Genomic DNA, 20712 nt, shown 5'->3' with positions numbered 1-20712 from the left:
GAATTTGTGGTTTATCAAACTACATCCATCTAGAAACTTCTGTCTTGATAAATTATCACATTATTTTGCTAAATTAGATTAATTGCACTCGTATTGCTATTTTTTGTGAATCAAAAATCTAAGAAATGGTACTAAAGTCAGATGTTCCAAATAAGACATTCTTTGTATTATCTTTATTAATGAGCTCAATCTCAACAACTTATGCCACAGATTCTGATACACTATTGATATGTATAGCTCCCAAATCACACAAACATCTTCTCAAAGCTGCTTCTTCTAGAGAAAACTGTGCATACATAGTGCAGCAAATTCATCCTTTTCTATTTGCTTAAGCAGTGTTTTAATGTTAAAGTCACAGAGCAGAATTGCTAATGTGTTTTCACTAGAAAAGTTTAAATGCCAAAAATGTAGGAAAAGCAAATCAAGGTACTCCTATACATATAACTGCAATTCAAACAACTTACAATTTACTGCTACTGCATTACATTTATTTCCAATAAACTTTCAAGTTTTCTTTGAAAGGCAAGTGAGGTGTGTTGAGAACTGGTTGAATGGCAGAGCCCAGAGGGTTGTGATAAGCAGCACAGAGTCTAGTTGGAGGCCTGTATCTAGTGGTGTGCCCCAAGGGTCAGTGCTTGGTCCGATCTTATTCAAGATATTCATCAACGACCTGGACGAGGGGACAGAATGTACCCTCAGCAAGTTTGCTGATGATACAAAACCGGGAGGAGTGGCTGATACACCAGAAGGCTGCACTGCCATTCAGCAAGGTCTGTACAGGCTAGAGATTTAGGCAGAGAGAAACCTAAGGAAGCTGAACAAGGGCAAATGTAGGGTCCTGCACCTAGGGAGGAATAAGCCCGTGCACCAGTACAGGTTAGGAGCTGACCTGCTGGGAAGTAGCACTGTGGAGAAGGACCTGGGAGTCCTGGTGGACAACAAGCTGTCCATGAGCCAGCAATGTGCCCTCGTGGCCAAGAAGGCCAATGGTATCCTGGGGTGCGTCAAGAAGACCATGGCCAGCAGGTTGAGGGAGATTATCCTCCCCCTCTACTCTGCCCTGGTGAGGCCACATCTGGAGTTCTGTGTCCAGTTCTGGGCTCCCCAGTTCAAGAAAGACAGGGAACTACTGGAGAGAGTCCAGCAGAGAGCTACAAAGATGAATGGGGGACTTGAACATCTCTCATATGAGGAAAGGCTGAGAGAGCTGGGTCTGTTTAGTCTGGGGAAGAGAAGACTGAGAGGGGATCTTATCAACGGTTATAAATATCTAAAGGGTGGATGTCTAGAGAAAGGGGCTAAACTCTTCTCAGTGGTGCCCAGCAAGAGGACAATGGGCAATGGGCACAAACTGGAATACAGAAAGTTCCATCTGAACGTGAGGGAAAACTACTCTGAGGGTGACAGAGCACTGGAACAGGTTGCCCAGAGAGGTTGTGGAGTCTCCTTCTCTGGACATATTCAAAACCTGCCTGGATGTGATCCTGTGCAACCTGCTCTAGGTGATCCTGCTCTAGCAGGGGGATTGGACTAGATGATCTCCAGAGGTCCCTTCCAATCCCTACTGTGATTCTATGATTTCTAAAAAGTGAAACGAACTGATACTCTAATATATGCCTTAGAATGTTCACACAGTAAATACAGTCACAGGGAGGCTGTCAAGCCCTCGGTCCTCTATTCTTCCATTCAAGTCCCCTAAATGGCTAGACTAATCTGAAGTGAGCATGCCAGTCTGAACATGCCAACACTTATTATCCATAGCACAGAACCCAAACCAGGAGTTCCCATGAAGTTGACATTGTGCTCCACAGTGAGATGAAGAATGTCTGCAATACTGAGAATTAGCTCAGTGAAGAATCTCCTTATTCAAGTTGAATCAATTCCAACAAGAGCTACTAAAAGACTCATCATCGAATAGCATAGAATATTTTGTAACATGGCAATTTGGGTGCTTCTGAAGGACATAGAATACAGTTTTCTGACTACACCTGAGTGATAAATAAAACCTTCCAAGCTTCCATGTATTTAACTATTAAGCAACTATCAGGTTACTGCAGTCCTGCAGAAAGCTTGGACAGAATTTTCCATTCTTTTATTGTTGCTTTTGTAAACGACAGTTCTCTATTTTTTAGTTGGAGTATTTTTTGGGGTATTTTTGTTTGTTTGTTTGTCTGTTTTTAATAAAACAGTTTCCAGGAAAAAAAAAATCCTCAAGTAATTTGCAGTCTCTTAATTAAGTTGCATCACCTGATCTAAGACAATGGTGGCAACACAAGGAAACTTCATTATATAACTGTACGGACCAAGTCCTAAACCTGTAATCCAAATGAAAAATACATGTTTGTGATACTATCAGACATCTTACTAATAGGAAATTAACAGCAAATTAATCCTTTTTCTTTCATTGGAGATCATGACCACTGAGAGAGTCATTAGTGAAAGGCAGATAAAGAGGAAAAACTAGGAAATATGTGCTTAAACTCTGACTGTAGAGTCATCATTTTCTCTGAATTTTGTATGTATTAGAAAATTACCTGTGTCTATGAAGAGACTATCCCTTTAGACTTCAGTAAGTGGAGTTTCTGGGAGTGTTTTGGTGTAGTACTGCAATATGTTTGTCATTTTCTTGTACTCTTCCCTAGACTTCTGCAACTGGGCACTTTCACATACAGAATACTGGACTAGATGAGTCTAGGATTCTTTTCTCATGCACCACAAGAAAAGTTTGCCATTCACCTTTAGGCAGGTACACTCTGAGGTTTCCAAACGGTAAATATACCACTTACGTAAACAAAACTCTTAAATAATCTTCACAATATTTGCTACTCAATAGTTCAATAGTACAATTTCAAAACTAAACCTCATCAGAACTGTTTAAAAATAACCAGTATCATTACTAAAGGACAGAATCCAGCAAATGCTGAAAAGAAGTTTGGCTAAAGTTCACCCAAATTTAAAATTACTTGGATTCTTTTGAGCTCAAGTATTTTGTGCATTCAGTCTCCAAAAAAAAGATCAGTACAATTGTGCTTATTTCCAAAAATATTAATTTAATTTTATAATAAAATGAAATTGGCATGATTTCTGAAGGCATAATACTCTAGAAAAAAGTACGTACCAAATAGTAAAAGCTAAGTAAAAATATCAGACCTGTTAAATCAGAATGAATAATAATTCAAATTCTGAATACTGAAAACTGCCACAGTTAATATGTACAATTTTTATTTTTTTTTTAATTTTATTAGGTTCATATAGTAGAATAATTAGAGATAATTATGATACATTCTTAGACATTTATCTAGGACAGAGCGTGCTGATTACAGTAACTCTTCACATAAAATTTTTATAGTCTGTTCAGAGATCTAGTAGGGATTTGAGAAGAAGAAAGCTATATCGGACTTCAGCTCAAAGTTACTAGTCTCTTCTGAAAATGTTAGATGTGTCTTTGTGACATTTAGCAATATATATCACAATAAGGACATAAGGCTTCTCAAACCTTATCAAAATTATTCTCTTTTCAAGGTTATTGATCAGTAACATTTCTGAGTTGATCTATAAATTTAAGCATAAAAGTAATTTGAAAGGCATATTCAGACTTGGCAATTTTTATAGATTGTAGTAAAAATTAAGCTTGCATACAAATAAAAAGTTCACAGGTGAATATTTAGACATAGCTATGTAAAATAAACAGAATTAGAAGAAGTGATAGCCATCTCTTATCCCATTTATTTTCAAAGATACAGCATGATCCTAGTTTCTTTCCTACAGCGCATCTAAAGTGCAAGTTTCCTCTTTAAAATAAAAATGCAATTTGTTATATAGTAAAGATCTGCTTCTAGTCATGCCAATCACAGTTCAGCAAGTTATTTATTTTTTTAAAAAAAAAAATCAAATTTGTAGTCTCTTCTTAGTAACACCCAAACTTTCTTCAAAGCTACTACCCTTACCAAGACCAAGCCAATATAATTGTCGTGGTTTAACCCCAGCCAGCAATTAAGCACCACACAGCCACTCACTCACTTCACCTGCACTGGTATGGGGCGGGGGGGTGGGGGGAGAACTGGAAGGGTAACAGTGAGAAAACTTATGGGTTGCGACAAAGACAGTTTAATAATTTAAAAAAAAAAAAATAAAAATAAGGAAAAAAGACAGAGGAATTAAAACCCAAGAAGAACAAGTGACACAAAAGAAAATAATTGCTTACCACTAAATGACCAATGCCCAGTCAGACCCAAGCAACAGCAGTGCCCGCCAACCTCCACCCTGCAGTTTTATGTCCAAGCATGATGTCATATGGTGGTATGGGATATTGCTTTGGTTGGTTGGGGACAGCTGTCCCAGTTGTATCCCCTCCCAACTTCTTGCATACCCCCAGCTAACTCATTGGTGGGGCTGTCCGAGGAGCAGCAGAGGCCCTGATGCTGTGTAAGCACTGCTCAGCAATAACTGAAACATCAGTGTGTTAACACTATTTTCAGTACAAATCCAAAGCCTAGCCTCATACAAACCACTATGAAGAAATTTAACTTTATCCCACCAAAAGCAGTACAATAATTCACCACCACCCCAAAAAAGCAGCATTGTATACTCCTGAAACTTAAAATTTCTGAGTTCATATATATATATTAGTTTACTGAGCATCACTCTCATGAGATGGGTGTTATCCACAAAAAGTCAATAGATTAATGTAGCTTTCTTACTTCAGCATGTTTGAGAAAAAGAAATTTATCTTTATGAATAAGTATTCTTTGTTGCTAATCTCCTTCAAAACTCTCCTAAGAAAAGTAACATTTTTCTGGCTCTGAGTCAACCAAAACTGTACATACTACCCACAGTGAAGTGCCACGAGCATTGTATTAGGAAGGATCGCTGCCCTTCTGCAGTGGTACCAACTGTCTAACTATGCAGCCAATATCAGAACCGTATTCAACCCCTGAAGAATTGACAAATGTGTTTACAGCTTACCATCTTTCCTTTATTATATTTTGTAAAGTAGCCAGTAATAGCAGTGATTACGTCAAGAAAATAATTATTTATACTCCAGTGTGTGTATGTTATTTCTCCTTTTTTATTTATTTCCCATTTGGGAATTGCTTCGTTTATTTTACTTTCTTCTGAAATATTAATACGCATGTCTTCTTTGCCAAATATCATGTTTATACCAATACTTCTGGCTTCCATAGATGTTATCTCACTTCCTTTTTTTCTCTAACTTTTACAAAACCCTCTGTTTATGCCACTTGCTGTTTTTTCCCAGTTCGTTAACAAAGATACTAAATAAAACAAGATCTTACATTGATATGCTGGACAATGAATTACAACTCATTTTGTGTCATTTATACTCATCCTACATTGTAGGTTCCTGAGCACGATTTCAAGACAGTTTTTAACATCTCTATTCAAGAAATGTGATTCTTCTTAAGTGACAAATTTTCATATCAAAAATGGTATTATATTCAGGCATTTGTTATCTTCCGGAAGTATAAAATAATTTTCCTCATGATGCAGCTTCAGTGTAAATACTGATTGATTGTAAATTACGTGAATAATTTGCTTATTGTACTGGATTGCAACAGTTTGGGATTTTCGCTGTGCTTAACCATAGTTTCAGTGTGTCCAGATTGACTGTCAGCAAATTGTGTTGTACATTACATTAGCAGCACTCCAATCATCTATTAATTTTGTCATTTTCATCTTACAAGAAGCTATCATTTTTGTCAGACATGAATTTTTGTTTGGAAATGCATACTTCTTATTGATTGATGCTTGATTATCACCTCTCATTCCAGAGTTTCAGGAACAGGTATCTTATATAAAATCTGAGATTCACACATGGCATCTCTTTTAAATCAGTGAGCAATTTTTCTGTTGTCACTGATTTCAGCAGTCATTGCACTTAAAATACATTATTTAGGTAATTTCCCATTATAATAACCACACAATTTATCTAGGACTTTTTTTTTACAAAAATATCAGAGAAATAGGTCTTCTAGAAATACTTCACAATAACTCTTTTCTCTCCCCTCCGTAAATATTTTTCTCCTCAAGGTATGTCATTTTCTCACAAAAGCATTACAGACTACAGCTGAAACTGTTGGGTTGAACTGTTGCCCTTCACATAAGAAATCATTCCCCCATATTTTGAATGATATTAGATGAAATAATAGCTATTTACAGTATTGAAACACAACCCACATAATATGGCACATATAATTCCTATCTCCCATCTTCTCTGATCCCACAAAATGAACAAATGAATGAATAAATAAACAAAGCAAAACTGTTCAGGAATTCTAACTACATAAACAGAGAGGCTTGACAAGATGGTGGTGTGTTGGGAACATTGGGAACATACAAGATAAGAACAAAGACGGGGAAAGGCTCCTGAAGAATAGAGATAAATGGGATGGAAAGAGTAAAGAGATGAAGAGGGACAAGTGGACAGGGATTAGGTGGAAAGGGAAACAAACAGGGAGGAGAGAAGGGAGAGGGGGACGAAAGGGAGGGGAGAAAGAAGGAAAGGAGGGAAGGAGAGAGTAGCAGAAAGCAGGAGGGAAAGAGTATGATGCAAAGAGATGGAGTGCACGTGTGAAGGGAGGGCAGGAAGGAAAGGGAGACGGATTCATCATAGCTTTAACAGAAAACAGTCTTGTGGGAAAAGAAACCTTTGAGACAGCTCTTTTAAATAAAAAGACTGGCTAAAACATACTCTCTCTACTAGGAAGTGTGCTGCTCTGGAGTTTAATGATTCACCCTGGATTCAAGAAGAATAGGGTTTGTATTCTTTCAGAATAACTAAATCTTCAAAGAAAAGCATTTGTTTGTCAGCATTGATTTCTGTTTCTCAGTAAAATACCCTATGTGTTCCAAATATTTACTAAGCAATTCAATCTGTTGTGCGCACTACTTAATTTCCCTGTTCCTAATCTCATATCACTACACCCTACAGAAACTGCTCTGCTTTTGCTCATAGGTATCCTGGCATCTGTGTAACATTCCTCATCATTCTTTGCTAATGCTTTCCTAACTCCTAAACTTTTCTAATTCTTATTGCTCTTTCCAAAGATTATCAGCACATTTTGGTGAAAAACTAACTAATATTATCTCAATCCTTTATTACATGGCCAAAATGAGCCACGAAGGCAGTAAAAGTATCTTCCTTTTCTGTGAATTTCTGTATACAGAGCTCAAGCATATGCTGGTTGTTTCTAAATATCCATATAATTTTACAGCTAGTTCTGTTGTTGTTTCTTACATATCTTTCATTATTACAATTTCCCAAGTTCCTTTTTCCTATTCTGTGTTTTAGAGTACCATATTTCCTGTTGAATTTTATTTTCTTCCCATATTTCTAATCTCTGTAGACCTTTTTATTTCTATATTTTCAGTGGAATACATATCTCCTAATATACTGTCATCTGAGAACTAAATTAACATGCTTTCATGTTTCTACTTTCATAGCAGTACTGATGGTGAAATAAAACCAGACATAACACAGATCTAGACGGAAGATATCATTCCTTTAGCCTACTGCACATCCATTATGCAATATTTTACACCAATGTTCTCTCAGAAAATTTCCAGTCCACACAGAAAATTTTGTAACAAAAGCAACTTTTTAATAGCATTGTGAAATAGTACCACGTCATTAAAAGACAAATACATTATACTGTATCTATTTTTTTAATTATTTTGCATTTCTGCCTGAAAAGAAATTAAGTATAATGTAAAGATTTGATTTTCCAGAAAACCCATGTTGCTTGATGGTTCTCAAATGCCACCCAATGTTCTTAAAGCCATCCTGGATTACAGAGACTTCCTTTCCTCATTTTCAACAGTTATCACTTCAGTGACTATTCAGGCACTACTGACTTATTTAGCTATTCCCATGCCATCAATTCTTCCATTTCTGTTTCCAATAAGAAAAACAGATTGCATTGCATCTATTCTACTCATAGAATAAGCTAATTTGCTTTTCAAATCTAATCACTGCTATATAGTTTTTTCCCTTAAGTTTCCAGAGCTCCCTTCATGGAACAGTTCATAGGAAGACTCTTTACTATCAGTATATTTCTGAATGTTTTAAAACATAGTTTAGCCCTTTAATCACCGGACATTTCAAAAATCTATGCAAGGGTTTCAAAGCAAGCTCGTGGTTTCTGAATTTTTTTTTAATATCTTCCTAGTAAGAGAACATTAATATTCCAAAACTAGTAGGGGGAAGTTTTGGAGAAATACGTTGTTTATGCTAGCTTCTCCATTCAATGGACAGAAAGAAAAATGCAACTCTGCAGCATAATTCCTTCCCTTAATTTCTCTTTTTATTTGTGGCCACACCTTGGGGCAATAGCTGATAGCACTTCATCTGAAGGTGAAGGAAAACATAGTGCTTACCGAACACTGAACATTACAGCTAAACACAAACTACAAGGTAGACGCAAATGTCAAACCCTTTGTCTGCTGATCACAACAATGTGAGACACTGCAGCTTCCTGCATTGCCTCTTCATGGCAGGGTGGCTGGAGAGGAGAGGGAAGATGATGTGACTTCAGATCATCATGGTGTCACGTGGGCAGGCCAAATATCTGTATGTGCTTCCCAAGGCCTTTAGTTCAAATATAGACAATATTAGGCTACACAGAAAGGGCATTTCTCAATCCTTTGCTCTTTCACTCAATCTCCGTACAAGAAAAATTCATGTCAGAAGACAGACAAACCTGTCAGGCTACCTATTAATTTTTTAGTACCACTTACAGATAGAAACTTTGTGTTCCAAACAGAGAATCAAAGTTCCCTCTTAAAACACAGAAAGTTGCCAACATGAAGCTATTTTATTTCATTCTATTTGACGTAATTTTTCCTGAATTAGTTAGATGTAAAGAAAATAGAAATGCACATACCCACAGGTTCATACATGAGGATAGTCAATGGGACTGGAATCACAACTAAAACTAAACTCAATATAGATTTGAGACAAAGTATGTTAATGCATGACTCCAGGTCCAGCTGTTCACTCTTCCCCAGTCCTCTTGAATCTAAGAATGTGACTAGAATCACACAGTTAAGAGGTCACTAACTGTCAGACATCAAGATAGCAGTTTTTACTAGAAGACTTTGAAACCAGATATCAAGTTGAGAACAGGTATATTTGGTTATGTAACACAGGAAATGTTGTTGAAAATGCTACTGTATTTAGGGGGTAGGTTTTTGTTTTGTTTCCCATCACTTTCGAGGTAAACATCTTACACACCTTTTCAAGACCTTCTTCCTTGAGGCTGATAACATCTAAATCAAAATCTGTCCTTAAGCCATTGGTTTTGTTGAAAGTTATCCTGCCTGTGAGGCCTTCCCAGTGGGCCTATGAAGAAAGAAAAAACAATTTCTATAAATAAATACCTCTTCCTTTTTTTACCCAAAAAGAACAAATTTTACTTCTGCCAAAATGGGAACATTAATTATTCATTCTATCTAAATAATTTACCTTGTGGCTGATTTTTTTAAAAAATATTTTGTATTCATTTTTTGCTAATTAAATTAACCTCTCTTCAGTCTTCACAGACAATTTTTTAAACAACTTTCCATGTTAGCCAATAGACTCTTCTTACTAAATGAGATAAAAGGTTGTATTGTTTTCATTCCTCCACCATTCATGTACGCATTTCCCCTTTTGCTTCCCTACATGACCCCTCCTCCCCCAAGCCTCAATCTCTTTCATTAACACTGGATTTCATTCTTCTGTCAGGAAATTTTAAATAAAGGCTTACTTTTGCAAGATGCTGAGTCCCCTGAAACCACACTGAGACAGCAAAAATTTAGCTCAGTGAGCCAGTCTTCCAGAGCCGATTCCTTACTTTTAATAAAGTGCAATATCTTCATTTTTTTTACAACTTAAAGTCTACCTAGTTCTAAAATTATACTCAAATAGAGGAGGGAATGTATTAAACAAAATTATCATCCTAAAAGGAACCAGTATTAAAAACAGGCTTATATTCCATTGCAAATAGTTCTCTTTATCATATTACTTTGCATATCTAGAATGAGAAATACTGTATTAGGAGCTTCTTACAGTACAAGAGACTTGCATACTATACAGTGTTCACTTTTAGCACCTTAAATCTCCCAGCTTTACTTTAAATCATTATCTACCGGTATCTAAACAGCTACTAGGAGAACAAGGCCACATATATTAATTCAACATAGAAAAAAACCAACCAACCAAACAAACAAACAAAAAAAACCCCAGAGAGTAAACTTCATTCTTGTTCCCTTTGAACTTACGCCAATATTTAGTTGCTGAATTTTTCAGTCAGTCTATGGTTTGGGATTTCAGGGGTTTGGGTATTTATGTGACAAATGTTCCAACCGTCCCTCCTTCCCAATTATCTACAAACAAAAGGTTTTTTTGAATGCAGTTATTTCACCCTTTTATGTTTTTTTGTTCCAATCAATACCTCAGGAAAACCTGCTTTCAAATAAAAATGCTCTCTTCCCTGCTAAACTCTACACATAACAAGCTGGGAGATTACCAACTACTGAAGGGAAAAAAAAAAAAAAAGGCAGAATTCAAGTAGAGTGGGAACAAAAGAAAATGGGAGTTGGAAGAAAGGAAAGTAATAAAGCAGGATACTTTATTAGTAACTTACCTCCTTAATGAGACTCATAAAACGTGTCCCAAAGCGCCACGGCTTGTGGCGGTTACACTGGAGTGAACTGACAGTCATCTGTGGGAACTGCTGGACAGCCACTGACACCACATGAACTGCATCATACATTAGCGCTGCGTCCGTCTGAAATTAGAATGAAATCAGAACAATGAACACAGAACAAAAACATGTGACAGCCCAGCACTGAGAGAAGGAAACAAAAAATTTGCAGTGCTTGTTATATTAGAGGGAGAAAATTGTCCAATTGCTTGTGTAGCACTGTAAAATGCAGCCTTATTGCCGAGTCCTACCTAAGATGTGTTAGGACCTTCAGTTTCAGCTTTTTTCCTTTTAATGTTGAAATAAGGGCCCAAATACCAACTTTTGAGGATCACAGGAGAATACTGGTATCTCTGATAAGTCATATTACTTTTAAAAAAGCAGTGCATTCAGGGGCTATGTAAATCACTGTATGCATGTTTGAGTCGAGTCAGTTATTTCCATGAGTGAGGTGAAAGGAAAAAAAGATTAGCAAGATAGCAAAACCTTACCTAGGAAGGAACCTTACCTAGGAAGGAACCTTACCTAGGAGAGTGCACAGGCTAAGGAAATAATATTTTTCTGGTTTGAAATTACAGGCTAGATACAGTCCCTAAGGTACTCAACTGATTCATTAATAACTTTTTATGGGTGTCAGTTTAAATCCCTAGGACAGCTCTAACCGGTATCTTCTATAAATCAGAGGCATATTACATTTACATTAAAATGCACATTCATTTTAATGGTTTTCATGTCCCACCCTAAATAAACAGGCTGTTTAGAGCTGGTATGTGCTAATGTTGTATTAGCAAAGGACAGAGACAGACTCTCAGTACCCAGTCGTGCTGTACAAGAAACTGACATCTCTCTCCTGTTCTATTTGATAAACAGAGGCAAGCCTTGGAACCAAAAGCAAGGGAGGACCTTAGATTCAGCTGGTGGGAATGAATGCTATGCCATCTGCTCAGCATACCTTAGAGAAAAAGGACCTATTTCCCCTTCTCATTCACATAATTAGTGAGCTGTGAAATTAGTTCTTTAATGGATAGGAAACCTGGAGATTATTGCACTTGTCACAATACAATACAATGCAATACAAAATGAGCTTATATAGTGCCTTTCATGCAAATTCATCCCAAGGCTCTTTACAATAAAACTAAACATAAAAATGCAAAAAAGCTCTACCATTATAGCCCATAAGCTACTGTTAAAGGGGAAAATATATGTTTACGTTTAAATGGCTCTCCCAAGGAGAGATTTCAAAATTCAAACAGAAATAAATCCTAATTTTAAAATAGCAAGTATAATAGGTTTCAATGATCTCAGATGCCAAGTAGTTTACGCAGGGGCTCCAAATCAGTCAGAAAATATTTTTGCTGCCAAATTGTTCATTATCTTCAAGGCATTAAAGTGCTTTTAAGGCAAACTGATATTTGACAAGGAGGCAGCGAAACACCAAAAAGTTGGAATGACATGCTGAGTAAGCGTCATACAAAGCTTAATATTCTAGAAGCAGTACTTGGCAGTAGTTAGAGTCTAGACAACAGTGTTTTAAATAAACTATACAATAAGTACAACACATTAATCTGGCTCAGAAATGCAAACTTTACTTTTTTTTAATCAGCTTTACTTCTAAAACTGTAGTCTTAGCATCAATGAAGGAAAATTGAAATTGCTGTGAAACTTTAGCAAAAGCAGCCCATTAAGAAGCAACTTTAAGTTCAAAAAACAGCATTAACTGATTAATTAGATATAAATTTGGACACAGAACTGATAAGACTCATCAGCAGGAATCAAATGGACATTATGCCAGATGCAGAACAACATGGCTTTTTGTCAAATTCTATAAGCCACTGAGCTGGAAATCTGTAGGATGACAAGACAGTCAACTCCAGTGGAAGCATTAAAAAAAAATTGCAGTTTCAGAAGTAATTCAAATTCCGATAATATTCTTCATATCTGACTGATGAATATTGCTTCACTGGAAATAAATCTAAATCAGAATGTACTTCTTTTAAATGCACACAACATAAACTAATCACTGGCTAGAAGCTGAGTGCCATATTTGATTTTTAGATGCTACAAGATAAATTCCTTATTTACATAGGATGAGATTCCACAATCCACCTTGTATAGGAATATTAAAGGCTTAAATATTTGTACTGAATAAAGACAGATAGAACCATATACTCAAAAATATATTGGTTTAGTGATTCAATATTGCACTCATCTCACCGGGTGTAATCGATTTTACTGGAAAAGAAATAAACAACGCAGACCTCAGAAAAAGATATAAAGCGTATACTTGAATTTGCAGGTTGGGCTCTCCTCTTGTTTGGTCACTTTACCTTTTCTCTGGGAGACAGTAGGAATTGATAACTGTTGGCCACACTCTCCACCCTCGTTCATTAGGCTTGCTAAGCTTTATGTCTCACTGCCCTTTGTCCATACCGCTTTCTCTTCCTCAAATCACACTTTTGGAACTATGGTTTGTGATATAGAAAGTGCTGCAGGTTTCAGCAAGAGACTGTTTGGGACCAGGGAGGAAATGTCACTAGTGAAATTTTTAGGATTCTTTATGTTACCATCTAAACAGAAATCATCGGTCTGGAAGGAAGAAGAGGTAGAAACTTCAGGAGAAGCAATGGTTCTTGAATTTCAGATAGAAACCTGGTCACAATGTTTCCATTCACTGAAGCACACATAATACAGGAAAATAATCTTACTGAAAAATGAGATTAGTACTGTTTTAGTTGGCTTGTATAACTCTCTTAAGAATTATTATGTATTATATATGTATTTCACAAATATATCTTGGTACAGTTTCTAAACCATAGCTTGTGGGGCTTTTTTTGTTTTCACAATCCTACTTAGTATTTATGGTGACTTGCTTGGATACAGATAAACTCATCTAAAATATTGCTCATGATACTGTCATTTGTATTTCTACAACTACAAAAGAAAAAAATTACTACAACTGCAGAAGCTACAAAATTTTTCATCAAACTGAAATAGAATGAGATTGAGTTAGGTGATTAAGATGTCAGGTGACAGATGTCTGTGACCACAAGTCTGTTTTTTTCAGTTGACTCTGCCAAGTAACAAGAAAGCTTTTAGCACTCAGAGGTAACAGCTTAATCAGAGACGTGATTTCAGTCACAATATATATCAAATAGAGAAAAAGTACCAATCTGTGTTTGATTTTTATCCCAAACTCAGTTGGATACTAAACACTTGTTCTCAATACCGTTCTGGCATTCCTTTACCTCCTGTCTTACTGTGGGTGTTGTGTTTGCCTCTATATTTTACATGTGTTTCTGTGTAATCACTTTTGAGTCCTGCTAAATTACTTGCTAAATACTGTCTAACAAATTGCATGCAATCTCACTGTGAAAGGGCTCTGGTGGAGCTAGACTCAGTATAAAGAAGGTAGAAAACAAGTCCTCTCTATTATTAGAGAAAGAGTCTATTATTTCTCCCCAGGGATCTTCAGAGTAAGAGGTGGTCTTTTTCTTCTGTCCCCTACTGCACCCAAAGATTTCAAAGGCATGTGATAAGCTCTAGTAGATATATGCTGCGATTTTTGTCACACACTTGCTTGTCCTGGTTAATCAGTATTGTAGGGTGGGTTTGAGTTTTTGGGGCTTGGAGCTGGGGCAGAAGGTTGGCAGGGTAGTGATTTTTACTGATTTCTAACCTACAGCGGTGAACCTGATGAAGAAGCAGCCCACTATAGCCTGTTTCTCAGCTAAGAAATCTTCCCCATGTAATGGAACTGACAAACTGCTGCTCTGCCAAGTTTTTTTGCCCTTATGACATGCAAAAGGTATGATTTTTAATGACCTTCAGCATGGTGGTAGGTTAGACAAGAATCCGCTGAAAAATTTGAAACTAAATGGACTGTTTATGCGGTACAGCTGCAACCTGAGATCTACGTCTGTGTCTAAAGACCTTCCAAAAAAGTGAAAGAGAAGGCTCACACTCTGACAGACAGATAAAATCTAAGCAAGCCTAACAGAACAGAGGAATCGTGGTCTTCATAACCACCTTCAGACTTACAGTACATAAGAGTTCATTGTTCTTTGATAGCTGACTCAACAAATACACTGCTTTTGGAATACCTGTGCCTAATTAACTCTTAAGGGTTAAAAAAATTGCAGATTCCACATTAATGACATAAAATCATGACTTGTATGTGCACCTTAGTTGCACAGCAGTGTTTTTGTATGACATTTCCATTTACCTCCATCAAATCATACAAGGATTTCAGGTATCAATAAACCAGTCCTCTCTGGTTCATATCTCAGTGTTCCAGAATTAGCTCTAAATCACAAAAAATATGTGCTTTATTTTTAGAAAACATTTTTATCAAACAATCAAGTTTAACATTAATTAAAAATGAAGGATTGTTAGGCTAATTCTGTTTCTTCATGAGCTAGATCAGAAATAGTACACTTCTCAAACAGAAAAAATAATATTTCAGCTTTTACTATAACAAATTGTAGTCCTCTATAATCTACAATTAAAAAAAAAAAAAAGGAACTGTTACATAGCATTATCTAGAAGAACTTTCAATTACTCAAATACAGATGATTAAAAACAGCTTGAAAGCAGGAAAAAGCCCTCAGGTTTTCAATTAAATGTTAAATTAAACTAATGGGATTGGTTTTGCCCCTTAATTAAATTTAATACTAATAAAAGTCTAGGAAGAAATATGGTCTTCTACGTAAAAGGTGCTCTGTGAAGTGCTTGAAAACATGAAGAAATTTTCTACATTGAGTGACATAAGAAGCAAGTCTATGGAAAAAAGAAGCTTAATAAATACACTTTTTGTTCTTTAGTATTTGATCCAGTGTGGATCCCAGACAAAAATGAGTTATTTGCAAAATTAGTAGTTTATTTTCCCTAGACCAGAAGATTCTTGTATTTACAAATCTGTGACATATAAGATCTCATAATTTCCCTCTTTACTCTGCCAGTTTTTTCAGTGACTGTGGGGAACTTTTTCCACAGAAAAGGAGTCAAAGAGGGCCAAGGAAGAGTTTTGGTGGTTGTTTTGTTTGTTTGTTTGTTTGTTTGTTTAAAAAAAAAAGTTTAATTAGCTAACTAAATTATCCCCCAAACAATATAAGGATTACCTTTATGAGGATTAGACTGCTTAACCATTTGCAGAATGTTTCTACGGTAAATGTAAGATATTATTAAAGACAACCTCCTTGCAAGTATGATAGATACTTGTTTATACTGCTCTGTATTGTGCGTGTGAACTTGATTTTATTCATTCATGTCCAGGAAAAGCAAGTTAATATCCCTTTAACTCTGAAAGAAAGAAAAGAAAAGATCTTTTCTTTCAGAAAAGATGTCAAAATGTATTTCTTCATCAAAGACAAAGCCAATGAGAAAGAAAAATGCAATAGTGTCATATTCTATGACTCAGTTGACAGGACCTGTCCTATCACAAGGTGGAGAGCTGTATCTGCATTTACCAGTCACTACTGTCATTAGTATCAGGTTACAAATACATCGTAAATTAAATATTTAATTTTTTATGCAAAGACAAATATTTTCCTAAAATTCTTATTTTTGTTAAACAGTTCTTTAACAAACAAAATATTCCATGCAAAACAAAACTGTAGTAAAAAAAATATCTTGAAATGTAGTATGCTGATTCTCTAGTCATTTCTGTGTGAAACTGAATCGACTTACTAAAAATTTCAGGGGAGGACACTGTACAGTTCACTTGAAATACTGCATTGCATGAGCCAAGCTTTTTCTATTAATCAGTAAAGTATGTATATACTTTTCTACTTTTTAGTTCTTATGCTGTCTTTACCTGCATATTATCTGAGTAAGTACTACTACATTAAGAAGAATAGCTTATATTTTTCATATGCAGCTCATTATTCTATTCAAGATTAACTCTGTCTTCCTGTCTCTAGTCAGTCTAATTTTGCCCTTGTGAAATAAGTCTAACTACATTTAAAAGGCCAAACTGTTCAGAGGGTTTTGCCTAGTGTCTGATGGTAATGTATTCTGAAAAAATTTGTGCATTAATTAAAATGAGGCTTAAATTCTTTTCAAGTGTGACTTTATTAGATGCATCAAAAATGAAATGAAACTGAATGTAAATGCTTGCAAATGTATATCTGCATGTTTCCTAGGTGACCATGACAAAAGTATCCAGAAAAATGCTTAAAAGTGAAAGAACACTTTCCACTTCTTTTTTTTTAATAACAAATCCTTGAAAATCTGTGAACATGTTAAAAGCAATTCATGTGGAGTCTTTAATGCATTCTGAAACTTATCTCATCATACAGTATCATTTGTTACTGAATTTCCATTAGCTACACAGACAGCTATCTCTGACCACGGTATCTTCTAAAATAAACCTAGTTCAGACCGACTGTGGCCACTGGTTTAACAGTGTTAACATGACCATTTCATACTGCAACAAGATTCTCCTGCTGAGCTTGTATTTACGGTACCTGTTCTTGTGAGAGTTTAGAACATGATGAGAATGTTACATTCCCATTTAGCAAAAGGACCATAAGTACACGAGGCAGGGCATAGTCCAAAGGACTGAATTTTCCATTGGCCCTTATAAATCGTATTTTATTTCTTGCACAACAGTAATGCCTTAGATAGAACGCTGGATGTAAAGTCAAGTTGTTGGTTTGTGTAGGGGGTTTTTAACTCCGAATATATCCAGACTATTTCTAGTCAGCTTTATGAGGGACAGAGATGACATAGTACAATTAGAAGGGTAAGAACAGCAGCTCTGTTTCTTTGATTTGACAGCCTGAGCAAGTAGTGGATACTGGAGGTACAGTGAACAGGACAGCGTAGTCAAATCTCCTCCCTCCCCAGCATAACCCTTTTAGGGAGAAATAACATTATTTAGGATGCACTGCACAATAAGGACTTAAAATGACATACTTATTAATTTCAAAGCACTCAAAAATGTCCCATAATCAATCTCCTTAGCCTGATAAGCAGTACTTCTCCTTTGATAATTACTTATTTTTCTCCCAGTTATCCTCACTGATAATTTAACATACAATACATAATCGTTAACCACAAAACCTTGAATAAATGGCATATTACATAAACAAACAAAACACTTCAATTTTTTGTTCTTCCGATTTCCCCACCACATGCCTTTCATTTTTTCCCATATTAGTTTTATTTTCTAGATTATTTCCATTGTGAGCACAGTGAACTGAAATAGTCCTCTGTGCAGGTGGTGGTGGTGGTGGTGGTGGTTGTTGTTGTTGTTATTATTATTATTTTCCTTTGAAGACTGAGTTTATCATAGAAGCTGACTCCACTTCCTTTCTTTTAAGCAACTCAGGAAAAACAGATAAGAACAAAGATGTGAGAAAAGTCTGACAACGCTCAGAAGTCAGGAAGGGATGACCACCTACAGTGCAGAAGAGCTCTCATTACTAACAGAATTACTTTCCTTAAAAACTGTCCTGTTTGACAGAAAATGACAAAGCTGCCTTTAAAAATTACTGGATATGAATTACACAAACTGTGATAGTGTACATATAAAAATAAGCTAAGATTTACTTATAAAAATCTGTAGTTTCTTTATTGTAGATTCTATTATTGCCTGGACAGAAAATTCGATAGGCCAGATCTTGAATTATGTTAGGACAATGTGATTTTAACCCACAAAACAGAATAACTGGTAACATAAGAATTTTTTTCCCCCAAATTCTCATATTGTGTGGTGTCAATAGTGCTAACATTACACTACTTGAAGCTTGATTCACCACATATCCTATATCAGCTACCTCCAAACTACAGGTAGTTTCAAATCTGCACTACAAAGTTATTTTCCAAGGAGGTCAAGAACAATAGATTAATACTGAAGAAAGTAATTTTTCTTTAACTTTTTCAGGTCTAATAATGTTAAGCAAAGAACGGTTGGATAAGAAGATGAAGAGGAACATCTAACTAGTCATGGCCTGTGCAGTCACTATAATCTTGAATTTTTGTCACTATAATCTCGAATATTTTCCCATTTTCAGAAATGATTTCTCAGAAAGGCTACTAGGAGAATTACATAACTGCATGGATATATCTACTGTTATTTTATTTGTGGCAATTACAGTCTGTGATTAATGGGACAGACATATATTTCATTGCTTCCAATCTGTGTTTGAAATGCAGTTCCTAAGATTTTACGTCATTTTCTGTATTTTATATATATGTGAGAGATAATTTTCTATAACAAGTTATTATAATAACAAAGTGAAGAATGTTCATGTTTAGGAACTTCCACAAGGTTCCAGTCATATGCATAACAAAATATAGAATAGGTTGAATTTGTCACATATATGAAACGGGCAGAAGTTTAGATTGAACAGAGACAAGTATAAAAGGGTTTATGTTTAATCCCATAACAAAATATATGTCGAGAAATGAAGCCTAAAGAACAGTCCAAAGGAAATATATTATAAGTATGTTCAATAATATGAACTATTTAGGACCACATTGGTCTGTAAGAGGCACGAGAATACAGTATCTTTCTCTGCACATACATACTGCAGAAAAAATTGAATACCTTTACTACTCCTTTATGTACTCTGAGATTAAAGTATTTTTTTTAAATACAGTTTTCTACTGCAGTAAAATAATACAGTGTCTTACAGTATACGTAAAAAAAGATAGAAGGGTAAATCATGTGATGCCATACTCATTTTACAACCACAAAGTGATGGTCATCATACCTATCCTCACTCAAAAGCAAATAATAAGTATTGCCCTCCATCCTTTTTTTAATTCCATATAGTTATGAATATACAGATTGATGAAACATAGCTTTCAATAATGAGGTTTACACTACATATTGTAAACTAGATTCAGGAGAAAAGGTCCTTCGGGACATTCAGGAAGAATTAGACAAGAGATTAGCTGTAAAAGCTAAATTTCCCCGTACTGTTCCATATCAAGAAATAGTTTTCTCTAATGAACGTGACTCAAGACATAAGGTGTACAGAAATTCCAGGCAGGATTGTGTTAAATTCTACAGCAAACCAATAAAGCAAAAGTTCTGGGCAGGCAGATAGACAGAAAAACCTTTCCAAGTTAACCTTACGTAAGTAGAGCAGGTATATCTTATCTTTTCTTAAGTATTTCCAAATGTATTGGAAAGCATAAATGCAAATACTTTTATATTATCTTAACCTACCTCAGATTAAGAATGATTTTAAGGCAATAAGGGAACAAAAAAGCATTTATCAATCCAAAATATGACAAATCTAGCCAAGCTCACTAAAACATTCTCTTGAGTATCCCATATGTCTATGGGATTATGCACCCCATAGAAATTTGTGTTGCAGTTTGAACACAATTTGGGCAGCAATAATGGAAGGAAAGTCCTTTCAGCAACTCATAGTAACAAGGATATTAGTGTAGCATTAAGCAAGATAGTTGTGGGCACACTTGGACTCTGAGCAGTGTTTTCAAGTTTGACGTACGAGGCTGCAGGAATAAAAGTATTGGAAGACATTCACTTTAAAAAAAAAAAATTTCGACAGTTGAATGATATGTTAACACTTAAATAAGTAGGACATAAGCAGGTGATAGTCAGCATACTATCTCACTTAGATGTAACAACTGCCTGGAAGAATAAAGCAGAATTTTGAATCCTCTATCTGGCAGAATTATTAGAAAAGAGACTGAAAGAACACAATTTCTGTAGCCTATGAAAACAAAAACTGAGAACAAAAGTTGAGGGGAACAGAAACCAGTGAAGAAAGGAAAGCTAAAGAGCACAGAAGAATAAGCATGGATGCAAAAATGACAAAACAAACAAACAAAAAATATAGGAGTAATTTTATCTTACAAACAAATAGAGGCTTAAGTTGTATTAGATTTAAAAATCTTTAACAATCATTAAAAGAACTGCTGCACAAGACCACCAACAGTAGATAGTTCAGTTAGATGATGCCTGACAAATGTAGTAGCATGCACACAAATTCCAGAGACCCAACATGCTACTACTACTCACAGAAAGCTC

General features: G+C 35.6%; 1 protein-coding gene across 3 annotated transcripts in view; it reads right to left on the bottom strand.

Annotated features, from left to right (window-relative positions):
- The window catches only part of GRIK2 (glutamate ionotropic receptor kainate type subunit 2), a 433684-nt gene that overhangs the window by 197591 nt on the left and 215381 nt on the right, over positions 1-20712 (bottom strand). For all 3 annotated transcript variants that reach the window (XM_075747790.1, XM_075747789.1, XM_075747791.1), the window contains 2 exons: positions 10644-10787; positions 9251-9358 (listed from right to left, as the gene is read on the bottom strand). In XM_075747790.1, the coding sequence (XP_075603905.1) occupies positions 9251-9358; positions 10644-10787 (252 nt within the window). The remainder of the gene's footprint in view (positions 1-9250; positions 9359-10643; positions 10788-20712) is intronic.

The sequence above is a fragment of the Balearica regulorum genome, chromosome 3, assembly GCF_011004875.1.
Source record: "Balearica regulorum gibbericeps isolate bBalReg1 chromosome 3, bBalReg1.pri, whole genome shotgun sequence".
Taxonomy (NCBI): Eukaryota; Metazoa; Chordata; class Aves; order Gruiformes; family Gruidae; genus Balearica; species Balearica regulorum.
Note: the sequence above shows the minus strand (reverse complement) of the source record. Positions and strands in the feature narration are given on the sequence as shown.